Source organism: Heterodontus francisci, chromosome 9 (genome assembly GCF_036365525.1).
Source record: "Heterodontus francisci isolate sHetFra1 chromosome 9, sHetFra1.hap1, whole genome shotgun sequence".
Classification (NCBI taxonomy): Eukaryota; Metazoa; Chordata; class Chondrichthyes; order Heterodontiformes; family Heterodontidae; genus Heterodontus; species Heterodontus francisci.
This window is the reverse complement of record NC_090379.1, coordinates 11,430,183-11,447,515: the sequence shown is the minus strand read 5'-3', so window position 1 is coordinate 11,447,515 and position 17,333 is coordinate 11,430,183. Positions and strand designations below refer to the sequence as shown.

General features: G+C 46.1%; 1 protein-coding gene across 5 annotated transcripts in view; it reads left to right on the top strand.

Annotated features, from left to right (window-relative positions):
* dglucy (D-glutamate cyclase) overlaps positions 1-15,923 on the top strand; it is a 74,030-nt gene extending 58,107 nt beyond the window's left edge. For all 5 annotated transcript variants that reach the window (XM_068038561.1, XM_068038559.1, XM_068038560.1 and 2 more), the window contains 3 exons: positions 4,195-4,314; positions 12,549-12,700; positions 15,408-15,923. In XM_068038561.1, the coding sequence (XP_067894662.1) occupies positions 4,195-4,314; positions 12,549-12,700; positions 15,408-15,566 (431 nt within the window). In that variant the 3' untranslated portion in view covers positions 15,567-15,923. The remainder of the gene's footprint in view (positions 1-4,194; positions 4,315-12,548; positions 12,701-15,407) is intronic.
* The last annotated feature ends 1,410 nt before the right edge of the window (positions 15,924-17,333 follow it).

The window sequence follows — 17,333 nt, the reverse complement described above, 5'->3', positions numbered from 1 at the left end:
TTCTTCCTTTTGATTAGCTGTTCCACATCATCCAAGGTTCCTTCACCCTACCATCCCTTCCCTGCCTCATCGGGACAAACCTATCCAGCAGTCGCAGCAAGTGCTCCCTAAACAACCTCCACATTTCTGTCGTGCATTTCTTTGAGAACATCTGTTCCCAATTTATGCTCCCCAGTTCCTGCCTAATAGCATTGTAATTCCCCCTCCCCCAATTAAATATTTTCCCATCCCGTCTGCTCCTGTCCCTCTCCATGACTACTGTAAAGGTCAGGGAGTTGTGATCACTATCACCGAAATGCTCTCCCACCGAGAGATCTGCCACCTGGCCTGGTTCGTTGCCAAGCACCAAGTCCAACATAGTCTCCCCTCTAGTCGGCCTATCTACATATTGAGTCAGGAAACCTTCCTGGACACACCTGACAAAAGCTGCTCCATCCAAACTATTTGCACTAAGGAGGTTCCAGTCAATATTAGGGAAGTTGAAGTCACCCATGACAACAACCCTGTTACTTCTGCACCTTTCCAAAATCTGCCTCCCAATCTGTTCCTCCGTGTCTCTGTTGCTATTGGGGGGTCTATAGAAAACTCCCAACAAAGTGACTGCTCCTTTCCTGTTTCTGACTTCCACCCATAATGACTCAGTGGACAAACTCTCCTCGACGACCTCCCTTTCTGCAGCTGTGATACTATCCCTGATTAACAATGCCACTCCCTCACCTCTTTTACCTCCCTCCCTATTCCTTTTGAAACATCTAAACCCCGGAACATCCAACATCCATTCCTGCCCCTGTGATATCCACGTCTCTGTAATGGCCACAACATCGTAGCTCCAAGTACTGATCCATGCTCTTAGTTCATCACCCTTATTCCTGACACTTCTTGCGTTAAAATAGACACACTTCAACCCATCATACTGGCTGCAACTTTGCCCTGTCAACTGTCTAACCTTCCTCACAGACTCTCTGCACTCGGTTTCTGCCTGTTCAACAGCTACCCCATCCACTGATCCGTGGCTCCGGTTCCCATCCCCCTGCCAAACTAGTTTAAACCCTCCCGAAGAGCTCTAGCAAACCTCCCGTCCAGGATATTGGTACCCCTCTAGTTCAAATGCAACACGTCCTTCTTGTACAGGTCCCACCTTCCCCAGACGGTATCCCAATGATCCACATATCTGAATCCCTCCCTCCTACACCAGTTCTGTAGCCACGTGTTCAGCTGCACTCGCTCTCTGTTTCTAGCCTCACTAGCACGTGGCACCGGTATCAATCCTGAGGTTATTACTCTGCTCGTCCTGCCTTTCAGCTTCCAACCTAACTCCCTATATTCGCTCTTCAGGTCCTCATCCGTTTTCCTAGCTATGTCATTGGTACCGATATGTACCACGACCTCTGGCTGCTCCCCCTCCCCCTTAAGAATCCTGTGGACTCGATCCGAGACATCCCTGACCCTGGCACCCGGGAGGCAACATACCATCCGGGAGTCTCGTTCGCGACCACAGAATCTCCTGTCTGTTCCTCTAACCATTGAATCTCCTATCACTATCGCTCTCCTATTCTCCCCCCTTCCCTTCTGAGCCACTGAGCCAGGCTCAGTGCCAGAGACCTGGCCACTGTGTCTTTCCTCTGGTAGGTCGTCCCCTGCAACCGTATCCAAAACGGTATACGTATTATTGAGGAGAACGGCCACAGGGGATCCCTGCACTGTGCGCCTATTCCCTTTCCCTCCCCTGACGGTCACCCAGCTACCTTTATCCTGTAACTTCGGTGTCACTACTTCCCTATAACTGCTCGCTATCACCCCCTCAGTATCCTGAATGATCCGAAGTTCATCCAGCTCCAGTTCCCTAACGCGGTCTGCGAGGAGCTGGAGTTGGGTGCACTTCTCACAGGTGAAGTCAGCAGGGACACAAGTGGTGACCCTCACCTCCCACATCCTGCAAGAGGAGCATGCAACTGCCCTAGCTTCCATCCCCTCTGCACTAAATTGACAAAAGAGATTTAAAAAAAAAGGAAAACCTTACTTTACCAAACCCTCCACACAAGAGGCCTTTTGTTTTGGTTAGAGGAGGAGGATGGGTGGGAGACACTATACGTGTAGTGTTTCGGGTTTAGCAACTGCCCGAATATATAGCTTTACTTACCCAGCAGTCCCCTTGTCCGCCGAAACAAAAGGTAAGTTATTTTAAACTGAAACTCACCTTCCCAGCTGATCACTCGCTCGCACTATCGCTGCTTCAGAAAAAGCTGCTGCAACAAAAGATAAGTTATTTTAAACTGCCCGAATATTTAGGTTTACTTACCCAGCAGTCCCCTTGTCCGCCGAAACAAAAGGTATTGTCAAGAATTCTCTAGATTTTGGAACGGTCCCAGTGGATTGGAAGGTAGAAAAAGGAACACCAGTATTCCAGAAAGGAGGGAGAGAGAAAATGAACTCCAGGCTAGTTATAGAAAATATCATTGAAACATAAGATTCTGAGATGGCTTGACAGGGTAGATGCTGAAAGATTGATCTCCTTGGCTGGAGAATCTAAAATCTAGGGGGCATAGTCTCAGGATAGGGGGTCAACTATCTGGGACTGAAATGAGGAGAAACTTCTTCACTCAGAGGGTTGTGGATCTTTCAAATTTTGTACTGCAGAAGGCTGTAGCTATTGAGTCGTTGAGTATATTCAAGGCTGAGATGGATAGAGTTTTGGACGAAAGACATCAAGGGATATGGGGAAAGGGTAGCAAAGTGAAGATAATGTCGAAGATCAGCCATAATCTTATTGAGGATCCATATGACCTACTCCTGCTCCTATTTCTCATGTTATTGTGTACCTCCAAGTTGCACAATATCCTGACTTGCATATTTACCCCTGTTCCTTCAACATCTCTCAGTCCAAATCTTGGTATCTAGCCAAAGTTCAGGGGTCACCTCGGCTCTCTTGGGCTAAGGAGGGGGAAGACATCAGCCAGGGTTCTCACTCCGGATTGCTATCCAGGAATCCCTGCAGGAAGTGTTGCATGTCCGCAGTACTTATTCTAATCTGCACCAAGTCCTGTCACCCTCTGCGCTCGCTGACCTACATTGGCTCCCAATCCGACAGTGCCTCAACTTTAAAATTCTCATCCTTGTATTCAGATCCCACTATAGCTTTGTCCCCCTCCCTTTCTATTTCTGTAACCTCCTCCGAGATCTCTGCATTCCTCCAATTCTGCCCTCTTGCACATCCCTGATTTTTAATTACTCCACCATTGGTGGCAGTGCAATCAGCTGCCTAGGCCCTAAAGTCTGGAATTCCCTCCCTAAACCTCTTTATCTCTTTCTCCTCCTTTAAAATGCTGGTTAAAACCGGCCTCTTTGACCTGTCCTAATGTCTCCTCCTTTGGTTCGGTGTCTAACATTTCTGTTCTGATTACGCTCCAATGAAGCACCTGTGGATGTTTTACTACATTAATGCATGAGTTGTTGCAAATAGTTGGTGAAAATTTGGCTGAGATGTCACTCACTGTTTAAGCTCACCCATCACAATGGACTCTTTATGAAGGCAGTTAGTAATTTAAACTCTTGATCTCCATCTGTTCCTCTTCTTTCTCCCTTCAATATACCTGGGTTAGTCCTGCAAAAGTGTCTGTGCCACTTCTGATGAAAGGATCTATCCACAACATCGCTCTATCATTCTCTTTAGATGCTGATCATTTCCTGATGCTATTTCAAAAGTTAATGATAATCCCTGGAGCTGTTTTTTTTTTTTAAGAACGTCTCCTTGCTGATGGTAATTATAAGGGTTCAGCCTAAAATTTCAGCAAATGTTAGTTATTTTGTATTGTAAATACGTCCTTTGAAAATCTTCTTAATAATACACCCCAAATACGCAGCTGTGGGAAAGCACGGGCACAAAGGTAGGTGCAGAGAAGTGGGTTCTGAAGAAGGGTCACTGACCTGAAACGTTAACTCTGCTTCTCTCTCCACAGATGCTGCCAGACCTGCTGAGTATTTCCAGCGTTTCCTGTTTTTATTGCAGAGAAGTGAACAGGATTGGAAGAGATTGTTTGGTCTTCCATATAGTAGATCCATCTCTCTCATCCCTCAGTCCCTTTCTCTGCCAATTATCTGTCCAGTTCTCTCTTGAATTGGCCCGAGACAGTCTGCCTCCAATACCGCCCATTGGTCTGTTTGCCCCAGGGTCCATTGTGTCTCTTTGTTCTCCAGGTGTCGGGGATGGAGGGAACGAACTGGGAATGGGAAAGGTGAAAGAGGCCGTCAAAAAACACATTCCCAATGGGGACCTGATAGCTTGCAACGTCGAAGCAAATTTTACGGTCATTGCAGGTGGGTTTTTTGGCTTTTGTACTGAATTGGAGACTAAAGGTTTACCTTGAAAATGCAAAATCTAAGGTTTTTAATTAAATGATTTCAGAAGCACCTTTAGACAGTTATTCAATCTGTGACATTCTGGAAACCGAGTAGTGGTGCTGATCATTAGAATACTGGGGAGTCCTGGAGAGAGGAAGGGTGTGTGTTATAATTCTCAAACTGTTCGGTTTACTAATCAGAGCCATGCTGAGTGTATGCTGTGGCATCTCCTGGCTGTGATTGGCGGAGATGATCAATTTGGTTAGTTTCTGGAGAGATCCAAGCCTTTATGGGCTAAAAAACCAATAGCCTCTGAAAACGGGCATGCAAATTGCGATGCACAATTAGCCCGCACCTGTTCAAAATAGCGCAGGCAGGATGCTAACTTGAGGGGCCCGAGTTCTTAAAGGGGAGGTGCATTCTGGCTGCTGCAGGAGCTTGAGGTTGTAGAAGTGCGTTTGACCTACAGGAAGAGTGAAGACGATACAACATGGCATAGAGTGACTCCCTGACTTTCTGATGTAGCACTTGAGGCCCTGGTACAGGAGGAGAGGGGGCTCACATGGGGTCAGGATGCCCTCCGGACAAGCCCTTGAGGGGAATGGGAGCAGATAACATAAAGGTCGATGTGAAAGGTGTCGCGCCAAGTACCTGGATGCAGTGCTGCAAGAAGTTTAATGACCTCACACAGGGGAGGCAATGGCGTATTGGTAATGTCATTGGACTGGTAATCCAGAGCCTGGCTCAGAGTGATTCCTGACAACACAGCTGATGTCATCAGAGTGCACCAAGCTGCGCAGCTACATCTTGCCAAGACTTAGTGGCACATGTGTGGGATGACGTCCTCACGCTGCGCTAACATCATCGTGTATCCATGCCATGTCCATGTTTGCGCACATGTGATAATGCGTCTTCGGGTATCCAGCCCCTCGCTCGGCTGGAGGATGCGGCTGTATGGGAATCTTTGAGGCTGGAGCTCTCTCCACTCGCTCTTCGCCCCCTTCCTCCAGCCGCTAGCTCTAGGCTGCACCGCATCCCTCCTCTCGGCCACTCACTCCTACGTCAACCCGTCACCCCTTGCTAATTCGGGCGGCGCATGGAGGCTGATGAAATGTGGGAGTGAGTGGCCGAGAGGAGGGAAGCAGCACGGCCCAGAGCTTGTGTCTGGGGGTGGGGGGAGCGCGCAGGGGGAAGTGAACAGCCGGAGAGTGGGGTGGTGCGTGAGGGGAACTTTCGGCCAGGGAAGTGGGGGGGAGCAACAAGGTCTGGAGCTAACGGCTGGGGGGTGGGTGGGGGTGTGGGGAAGCGATATAGGGAGGAGGGTTAAGAAAGGGAGTTGTTGGTGGGGGGGTGGAAGGGAGCGCTGTGGGGCGGGAGCTAGTTGCTGCATTCGGGTGAAATCAGTCCTGGTCAGTCATATAAGCGAATCGCAATAACGAATTGGCAGCACATTTTATACTCTGTCCGATTTTCTTTTCCATCGATCGGGGTGCCAATTCACTATATTCCAATGGAAATTCAATTATAAAATTCCTTTTGTATTTAATAGGATTACTGGAATATTAAATAGATCCGAGGATTACAGTTAGTATCCTATAATTACATAGCATATTACTGGGCTTTCACCCAACTTAATGTAAGGTTAGTTTGCTGGAACAATCTAGCCACGAGCATTTCCTGTGATAAATTGAGCAGCGCCATCTTTAATCCTGGCAGCTGCCTGAACATCTCTGACACTGACGTTCCTGTTGAGGAGCCTGCATTTGCGCATGTGCAAGCACTGCACCACCTAGTGGTGCGTTGTTAGCAAATGCAGCCCTCATTTAAATGAGTTCAACTGCAGGGAATCCAGATGAGGTCTTGGATGGGGCGATGTACAGAAAAAAAAACTGACGGAATGTACACAAAAATACTTGGTGCATTGGCAGGCCTGCCAGAGACCTTATGGTCACTGTCAAGGGGCATGGAGGAGTCCAGCTCCAAATTGCACATGGCTTTGCATAGACCCCATCCTTTCCAGCATGGAAGTACTGCCCACTCCATAAGAACACTGACGGCTGATGTCTCAGCTTCCATTGCAACACAAGCAGAAGCCACATAACGTCTGACTGCTGAAGAGCAAGCTCAGACTGAAGTCATGAACTGTCAGCTTGTTGCCATGCAGGCTCAGTCTCCTGCTATCATGGTTATGGATGCCAGTGTTCAAAGGGGCTTTCAGGCTCGCACAGCAGTCAAGCAATCTGGCCTCCAGTAGGAATGACGGTTGTTCCATGGCGCACAAATCGCAGTTAACTCTCAGGGTGACAGCATTTGTGTTTCCACCATTGCCCCTCTACCAGTGCCCTCGCTGTTGCCTATCTGCCTGCCCAGATTGCTGTCGCCCATGCTGTGATAGTACAGTCCAAAGCCTGGTCTTCTGTAGCCTAGAGCTGCAAGGCCAACTGAGTCTCCCCCAGTGAAAGTCAGAGGTCTTCCAACAGTCATGCTGTGTAGGAGCACTAGGCAAGGCAAAGACACAGGCATGAATGAAATGCACTAGGGTGATTAGTTGAGTTTAGGGTGCTTTGTTGGATAAAGTTGGTATGGAATTGTTGTTTTGTGGTGGCTTTCATTTCAGCATTATTGGCCAAGAGGAAGCTGTGATGGCCTGGACCAGAGGGATAGTAAGGTGTGAGACTGTTGTACAATGGGGATTTGGGGTTATGGTCATGGGAACCGTAGTCAAACGAGCAATCATGGACAGCCTGGCCAGGACATGGATGCCACTGCCTTCTGCTCCTCCTCCTCTTCCCTCTCATGAGGATTTTGCCATATCCCTGATGGTGAGGGCTGTTCACATGTGACGGCCCAGGTTGTGGAGGATATAGCAGATTACACTGAAAAGGGACACCTGCTCTGGCTCCTCCAGACTGGTTGAGCAGAGTAGTGTTGCTTTAACACCCCAATGGCCTGTTTGGTGATGTTTCTTGTGGCAACATGGCTTTCATTTTATGCATGCTGGCCACGTGTGGTTGGTTTATGGAGAGGAATCATGAGCCAGGCTTGGAGCTCAGCGACCATACTTTGGTGGCTGACATATTGAGGGAACAGTGGAATGGCACTGAATAAAAGCATTATGACTGAACATAGAACAGTACAGCACAGTACAGGCCCTTCGGCCCACGATGTTGTGCCGAACCTTTAACCTACTCTAAGATCAAACTAACTACCTACCCTTCATTCTACTATCATCCATGTACCTATCCAAGAGTCGCTTAAATGCCCCTAACGTATCTGCTTCTACTACCACCGCTGGCAGTGCATTCCACGCACCCACCACTCTCTGTGTAAAGAACCTACCTCTGACATCTCCCCGAAACCTTCCTCCAATCACCTTAAAATTATGCTCCCTGGTGATAGCCCTTTCCGCCCTGGGAAAAAGTCTCTGGCTATCCACTCTATCTATGCCTCTCATCATCTTGTACCCCTCTATCAAGTCACCTCTCATCCTTCTTCGCTCCAATGAGAAAAGCCCTAGCTCCCTCACCCTTTCCTCGTAAGACATGCCCTCCAGTCCAGGCAGCATCCTGGTAAATCTCCTCTGCACCCTCTCTAAAGCTTCCACATCCTTCCTATAATGAGGCGACCAGAACTGAACACAATATTCCAAATGTGGTCTAACCAGGGCTTTATAAAGCTACAGCATAACCTCGCGGCTCTTAAACTCAATCCCCCTGTTAATGAAAGCCAACACACCATATGTCTTCTTAACAACCCTATCAACTTGGGTGGCAACTTTGAGCGATCTATGGACATGGACCCCAAGATCCCTCTGTTCCTCCACACTACCAAGAATCCTGTCTTTAAGCCTGTATTCTGCATTCAAATTGGACCTTCCAAAATGAATCACTTCACACTTTTCCAGGTTGAACTCCATCTGCCACTTCTCAGCCCAGCTCTGCATCCTGTCAATGTCCCGTTGCAACCTACAACAGCCTTCCACACAATCCACAACTCCAGCAACCTTCATGTCATCGGCAAACCTGCTAACCCAGCCTTCCACTTCCTCATCCAAGTCATTTATAAAAATCACGAAGAGCAGAGGACCCAGAACAGGTCCCTGCGGAACACCACTGGTCACCGAGCTGCAGGCTGAATACTTTCCATCTACTACCACCCTCTGTCTTCTATGGGCCAGCCAATTCTGTATCCAGACAGCCAACTTTCCCTGTATCCCATGCCTCCTTACTTTCTGAATGAGCCTACCATGGGGAACCTTATCAAACGCCTTGCTAAAATCCATATACACCACATCCACTGCTCTTCCTTCATCAGTGTGTTTTGTCACATCTTCAAAGAATTCAATAAGGCTTGTGAGGCTTGACCTGCCCCTCACAAAGCCATGCTGACTGTCTCAAATCAAACTATGCTTTTCCAAATAATCATAAATCCTGTCTCTCAGAATCCTCTCCAATAATTTGCCTCACAAACGACCAGGTCCCTCTCACTGGTGAATACTGAAGCAAAGTATTCATTTAGGACGTCCCCTACCTCCTCCGACTCCAGGCGCAAGTTCCCTCCACTATCCCTGATCGGCCCTACCCTCACTCTGGCCATCCTCTTGTTCCTCACAGAAGTGTAGAACGCCTTGGGATTTTCCTTAATCCTACCCGCCAAGACTTTTTCATGTCCCCTTCTAGCTCTGTTAAGTCCATTCTTCAGTTCCTTCCTGGCTACCTTGTAACCCTCTAGAGCCCTGTCTGATCCTTGCTTCCTCAACCTTAAGTAAGCTTCCTTCTTCCTCTTGACTAGCTGTTCCACATCTCTTGTCATCCAAGGTTCCTTCACCCTACCATCCCTTCCTTGCCTCATCGGGACAAACCTATCCAGCAGTCGCAGCAAGTGCTCCCTAAACAACCTCCACATTTCTGTCGTGCATTTCTTTGAGAACATCTGTTCCCATATTATACTCCCCAGTTCCTGCCTAATAGCATTGTAATTCCCCCTCCCTCAATTAAATATTTTCCCATCCCGTCTGCTCCTGTCCCTCTCCATGACTACAGTAAAGGTTAGGGAGTTGTGATCACTATCACCGAAATGCTCTCCCACCGAGAGATCTGCCACCTGGCCTGGTTCGTTGCCAAGCACCAAGTCCAACATAGTCTCCCCGCTAGTCGGCCTATCTACATATTGAGTCAGGAAACCTTCCTGGACACACCTGACAAAAATTGCTCCATCCAAACTATTTGCACTAAGGAGGTTCCAATCAATATTTGGGAAGTTGAAGTCACCCATGACAACAACCCTGTTACTTCTGCACCTTTCCAAAATCTGCCTCCCAATCTGTTCCTCCATGTCTCTGTTGCTATTGGGGGGGTCTATAGAAAACTCCCAATAAAGTGACTGCTCCTTTCCTGTTTCTGACTTCCACCCATAATGACTCAGTGGACAAACCCTCCTCGACGACCTCCCTTTCTGCAGCTGTGATACTATCCCTGATTAGCAATGCCACTCCCCCACCTCTTTTACCTCCCTCCCTATTCCTTTTGAAACATCTAAACCCCGGAACATCCAACATTCATTCCTGCCCCTGTGATATCCAAGTCTCCGTAATGGCCACAACATCGTAGCTCCAAGTACTGATCCATGCTCTAAGTTCATCACCCTTATTCCTGACACTTCTTGCGTTAAAATAGACACACTTCAACCCATCATACTGGCTGCAACTTTGCCCTGTCAACTGTCTAAACTGACTGCTGCCAGGATAGCGGACATTCACTGGCACAATGCACTGAGTGCACTCGCACACCAACTACACATTCAGCAAGTGATAACCTTCACAGTTACGGTGCATCTCAGCATTGAGATGCGGTGCTTGCAAAGCCATGTGTAGTCACTGGCACCCTGCACCATGGGGAAGCCCACTAGGGGCGGCACAGTGGCGCAGTGGTTAGCACTGCAGCCTCACAGCTCCAGCGACCCGGGTTCAATTCTGGGGACTGCCTGTGTGGAGTTTGCAAGTTCTCCCTGTGTCTGCGTGGGTTTCCTCCGGGTGCTCCGGTTTCCTCCCACAAGCCAAAGACTTGCAGGTTGATAGGTAAATTGGCCATTATAAATTGCCTCTAGTATAGGTAGGTGGTAGGGAAATATAGGGACAGGTGGGGAAGTGGTAGGAATATGGGATTAGTGTAGGATTAGCATAAATTGGTGGTTGATGGTCGGCACAGACTCGGTGGGCCGAAGGGCCTGTTTCGGTGCTGTATCTCTAAACTAAACTTAACTATCCTGGCATGCGCCACCTACTTCTCTGTGTTCAGAGAGAACACAACAAAATCCCCACTCCTGGCATAAAGAGTGTATGTCACCTCTCTGGCACAGCCGTGGATGATGAAATAGGAGATGATGCTCCAGTCTGGAAGAATTCTGACGTGTAGAAATTCAGTGCCACGGTCACCTACACAGCCACTGGCAATGCCGTTCGTGCCCTACCCTGAGGTTGCAGGTATGATCACAAGAGTTCTGTGAGCACCTCCTTCATAAAGTGCTGATAATGCACTTATTGTGCTTGGCTTAAGTGGAGGTAAGTGAAGTGTTAGTGAAAAAAACCATTAGGTATATAAGGCCTCCGGTGGAGAACCCTTCTACCCTCCTCCTCCTTCATTTGTGAGTAGCTTGTTCTCTTTGCTGCCTCTGCTCCATCTCCCCCTCATGCTGCAAGTGACTATAGCACCAATGACTGGAGGGGGGCAAGTGGTGTGACCTGAACTCCTGTAGTCACAGCCAACGCCTTCTCCATGTGCAGACTACCAATTGTTAACAGCTCCTCGAAACACCCAGCACTTCCACAAACTCAAACAGAGCAAGTAGAGAGTCATCAGCAACTAAGCTGCAAGTTGTTGATGCCTTTAAATAGCACTGGTGGGGGCCCTGCCTCCTTCTGAACACTTGTTCAGCTGCATGTGTTTAAGACAGGGCGGTAGCTAGAGCTACGAGGTTGGAAATGGCAACACTGGCATCAAATCAGTGTTACATTTTGACTGATGTTGTGCTCAGTCTACTCTATAATTCCGCTGTACGCTCCTAGCGCCCACACTAACACCCTCACCAACATGGCATTAGGTGAGGGCTGAGCTGGAATTAAGCATGCGTGGTGCCAACGCCATTTTGGTACCAAAAGAGCACTCATTCAGCGAAACTACAGAATCCAAATTTATGGCCCATACGTTTAGACACTAGGTGCTTTTGCATAGAAAGATAAACAAGTCTCCTGCTGTTGACTTCACTCACAAGGATAAACAAGGAACCGATAGTAATGTAGACATCACAAGATGAGGGTCTACAATCTATTGTCAGGTCAAGCCCATCAATTTGTGCAAATTGTGCATTTGCCCTGTTCAGCAAAGGGATGTCCGTAACTCTGTGTTGGAATAGATCAGATCAACGGGCCGCCCAATGGAAATGTTACATAGGGGGAAGTTGCAGAAGACAGGCATTGCTCTCCAACATGGGGAGCAGGTTTTTAAATGAAAGTAGTCATTGTTTATAATTATCATTGGAGATGGGGCAGCAACTAATTTGCAACATAGCTGAGAGGACTGGTTAGACCAATTAGTTCATTAGACCTCATAAGTGGCTGATTTTGGAACTGCTTATTCCTCGCTTACGATCTAAGATATTCCAGTGGAGGTTTATGCACATCTGTGTTACACATAAAATAACGTGAAAAAGAGGAAGTACCGTGATATTTATTTTAAAAGCTCATCTGCACTTCCTTCCATGACACAGTTGACTCAGAGATGGGCAGATGGGGAATTTGCTTTGAAATGAAGATCTATGAATATGGGGTACCATGGAAGTTTACAGTACAGAAGGAGACCATTCAGCCCATCCTGTCTGAGCTGGGTCTTTGTTAAAGCAGTCCTAACTAATCCCACTGCACTGGAGGTTTCCAGCATTTAAGTCTATCCCTGTAACTGGTTTCTCTCAGTAGCTTCTAGGCAGGATATTTTTTTTCAGCAAAGGACATTCGTGTTTCATGAAGGAGATTAACGGGTAATGTGGAGTGGATATCTATCATAGAACAGTTGCAGGCTCTGGAATTAGTGGGATTGATAGGCAGAGTAGCCCTTCCTCTCTCTCTTGAGTCCTTGAGATTTGGTCAACTCAAAATGGAGCTCTTCCAGTCTGTAAACAGCAGAAAAAGCAATTTTAAAATCAATTTGTTTTACTAGGTGTATCAAACTGGGGAGGCTATGCTGTAGCCTGCGGTCTGTACATCCTCAACAACTGTACAATCCACGAACGGTACCTACGCAAAGCAGTTGGGTTCCCTAAGACTTCTGAAATGGTTGAATGTTTCTCAGCACTGCCTACTGTCCATAAGGTAAGTAACGGAGGGATTTATTTTCTCACCAAGATAGATGACCAGTTCTCTCTATCCCCTCCCTCCAGTGGAGTTGCATGTGATCCTTTTCTCACTACCTGCCTCTATCGATGCACACACTCTTCCTGTCGCAGTTAATTCTGTCAATAATACTCAGCTCATTGACCATGAGTTTTACTGACTGATTCCTTCAGAGCCTAAGCTTTCAGACTCTTTCTCTTCCCTGTATTTTGCAATCAAGATTTGTTGCACTGTCTCCTCGGGCTCATTCCTTCCCAGGATCTCAAAACTGTGGAATTCCTACCCTTTCCGAGTTTTCCCCTCCTCCTATACCCAAAAGCTTTCAAAGAAGAGAATGTGAAGTTTTGTCCTGGGCCAATATTCCTCAACCAACATCACGAACAAAACAGATTACCTGCTCGTTATCACATTGCTGTTTGTGGGAGCTTGCTGTGTGCAAATTGGCTGCCACAGTTCCCTACAGTGACTACACGTGAAAGGTACTTCATTGACTGTAAAGTGCTTTGGGATGTCCTGACATCATGAAAGATGCTATATAAATGCAAGTCTCTTCTTTTTCTGTCAAACCAGTACTTCTTGATTTGTTGTGTCTTCTAATCTATTTCCACCTTGATAGAGGCCTAGATTGTAGTGTTAGCCTTTAGGCCTCAAATAAAAAAGAATATTCAACTTGTTTTGGAAATGGATTAATCGTGTCAGTCATTTCTTGTACTTTTTGTTTCCTTCTCATTGGTTTCCTACATCACATCCTGCTCACCAACAAATTGGGTACAAGTTAATTCTTTGACCCATCTTTTGGTCGCCCATCTTAATGTCTCCTCCTTTGACTCGGTGACAATTATTTATCTGATTATGCTCCACCTTGGGTCATTTTCCTTTGGTAAAGGAGCTACATAATTGCAAGTTGTCATTGCAATTTACCTGTTTCATTATCATTCACCCAGAAGGAAAGTCTTTACATAGCACCATCCTCTGTTTCTTAGAAGTGTCCCAAAGTGTTTTACACCCAATAACTTTCTTTGAAATGCAGTAACTGTTGTTGGGTAAACAAATAGCTCAAAACACATATGGAACATAGGAAAAGGAGGAGGCAATGCAGCCCCTTGAGCCTGCTCTGGCATTCAATTTGGTCATGTCTGATCTGTATCTTTCCTCTGTTTATTTATTTTATTTCGAGATACAGCACTGAAACAGGCCCTTCAGCCCACCGAGTCTGTGCCGACCAACAACCGCCCATTTATACTAACCCTACAGTAATCCCATATTCCCTACCACCTACCTACGCTACGGGCAATTTACAATGGCCAATTTACCTGTCACCTGCAAGTCTTTGGCTGTGGGAGGAAACCGGAGCACCCGGCGAAAACCCACGCGGTCACAGGGAGAACTTGCATACTCCGCACAGGCAGTACCCAGAATTGAACCCGGGTCCCTGGAGCTGTGAGGCTGTGGTGCTAACCACTGCGCCACTGTGCTGCCTATCTGCTCTGTATCTCTCAATACCCTTCCCTACCAAAAATATCTCAATCTCAGTTTTCAAAATTCTCAATTGAGCCCGACTTCAATAGGTTTTTGAGAGAGAGTTCCAGTATTTCACTGCTGTTTGCTTGAATGAGTGCTTCCTGACATCACACTTGAATGGCCTAGCTCTAATTTTAATGTTCTGCCCATTTTTTTCTGGAACTCCCTCTACTAGTAAATTGTTCCTCTCTATCAACTCCTTTGATCGTCTTAAATACCTCAGTGTGACCACCCCTTTAATTTTCTATACTCAAAGGAATACAAGCCTCATAATTTAACTCTTCTGGCCCTGGTATCATTCTGGTGAATCTGTGCTGCACTCTCTCCAAGGCCATTATATACTTTCTGAGATACAGTTCCCAGAAGTGAACACAACACGCTAAATGGAGTTTAACCAGATAACTATAAGATAACTTCCACCTCTTTGTATTTCAGCCCTCTTGAGATAAAGACCATTAGCCTTTTTAATTATTTTTTTGTACCTGTCCACTAGTTTTTGGTGATAGGAGGAACAGAATAGGTTAACGGACCCTTTTGACTTTTGTGGTAATTCATCTCTGACATCAGTGAAGCAGGTTCTCCTCAGTTGCTTTGGGTAATACCAGGATGACATACGATGTGTAAATGGAAGGGTGAGGCTATGTTTTACCACCATTTTTCTCAGACCCAGAAGCACATTAGACATTTCTAACACAATGCTGTATCCTTTGGCGTATACCGAATGTTACATTGAATCTACAGCACAGAAACAAGGCCATCAGCCCAACTGGTCTATGCTGGTGTTTATGCTCCACACAAATGTCCTCCCACCTCTCTTCATCTTGCCTTATCAGCATACCTTCTGTCCCTTTCTCTCTCATTTCCTAAAGTACTTTTATGCCTTTTGCCTCAGCCACTCCTTCTAGTAGCAAGTTTCACATTCTGACCACTCTTTGAGCAAAGATGTTTCTCCAGATTTTCCTATTGAATTTATTAATAACTATCTTATATTTATGGCCTCTAATTTTGGTCTTACCCCACAAGTGGGGATATGTTCTTAACGTCTACCATTTCAGATCAATTCTCAGCCTTCTCTTTTCTACAATTTAAGAGCCAATGCCTGTTCAATCTTTCCTGCTGCGTATAACCTCTCAGTTCTGTAGTCAATCTTTGCATCTGCCCTCAGGAAGAAAAGTTGCTGGAGTTGCTGGTGAAACATGGAATTCGAAGTGGAAAAACCGGCAATCTGGGAATGGAAGTGGATGGCTTGCTGTTCCATGACCAGCACTCTTCAATGATCAAACAACTGCTGGAAATCACACTAGGACAGGCCCAATCAAACTAGGTCACAAAATGAACCAAAAAAGGAATTTTTAATATAGAATTACAACCACTCTCACCAACCTTTCAACTGAGAAAGTTCCAGTTAGGCTTACACTAACTAATCAATGTAATGATATTTACACGACAGGTAGGTTATAATGCAATGTTGCTCTTTTTAAAATTTGTCATTTTTTATGGCTGTTTTGCTGTTCCACTTTCACTTCAAGAATAAATGCTGCAATTTTTTTTCTCACAAAACATGTTATTCCTTTGGCTGTGTCAGTCATTTCTAAACTGTTCTCTAGATAATTGTGCCAGTACCATTCGGGGTTTCATTGTGCCTCAGAAGACTGAAGAATAAAGGAAAAAAAAACTCAAATATTTCTGTGACTCGAGTATTTTAGGACTTGTTTGTTTATTTTATATAGGGACAGGTGGGGATGTTTGGTAGGAATATGGGATTAGTGTAGGATTAGTATAAATGGGTGGTTGATGGTCGGCACAGACTGGGTGGGCCGAAGGGCCTGTTTCAGTGCTGTATCTCTAAACTAAACTAAACTTTATTTAGAGATACAGCACTGAAACAGGCCCTTCGGCCCACCGAGTCTGTGCCGACCAAGAACCACCCATTTATACTAACCCTACTGTAATCCCATATTCCCTACCACCTACCTACACTAGGGGCAATTTGCAATGGTCAATTTACCTATCATCTGCAAGTCTTTGGCGGTGGGAGGAAACCGGAGCACCCGGCGAAAACACGTTCACAGGGAGAACTTGTAAACTCCGCACAGGCAGTACCCAGAATTGAACCCAGGTCCCTAGAGCTGTGAGGCTGCGGTGCTAACCACTGCACCGCCCTGTGTACGAACTCTGTTCTTTGAACCTCAAATGCTCCTACCAAGCTTTGAAGTGAAACACTGGAAAGATATATGAAATGTCCACCATACTCTTCCGATATCCCCAATAGGTGGAAAAACACTCCACTTTTCAGATAAAGTTATACATTGCATTTATTGTAATATGTAAATTTATATAGAAATGAAGAATTCGCCATAATAAAATGAATATAGTAATTAACTTTCATAAATATGTTACATTGTTGCTGGAACTCGGATTGACATAACCTGGAGCTTTCAGCTCTATGACGTTCTCCCTCATAGCTACAAAATCCTGGTGTATTTATCATTTTCTGATGGGGTATTGGATATAGAAATGTCAAAACAAGATGGGCCAAAGAGACAATAGTGGGAGATATTTGTATTCCATGTCAGTGAATATTGATACCTAGCGCCAATACTAAGGAGGAACTACTCGTGCTGAAACCATATGCAGGGAGACAAATTTTGTAAAACAAGGACTGGGAAGTTTCTTGGCTCAGCTCTCATTCTACTGCTGTAACTTCAACGTGTGGCAGAAATCTCACTTATATGTGTAAATAGGAATTCTGCCACACTTCCTGTGATGTTACAAATTGGAATGCGAGCAGCTCTGAGTAAATTCCCAACCAAGGTTATTTTATGGTGGCTACACTGTTAGGCTTAACAACCACATCTGAAAATTTTCTTTGTTTGATACTTGTCCGGTAGGTTGTGAACACCATCCTTTAAGTCACACACCATGCCGACTTGGACATATGTGCCATTTCTTCATTGTCGCCGGGTCAAATTCCTGGAACTTGCTCCTGAACAGCACTGTGGGAGTACCTTTGCCACATGGACTGCAGTGGTTCATGTAGAAAGCATCCAACCACTACCTTCTGAAGGACAACTAGGGATGGTGAATACAT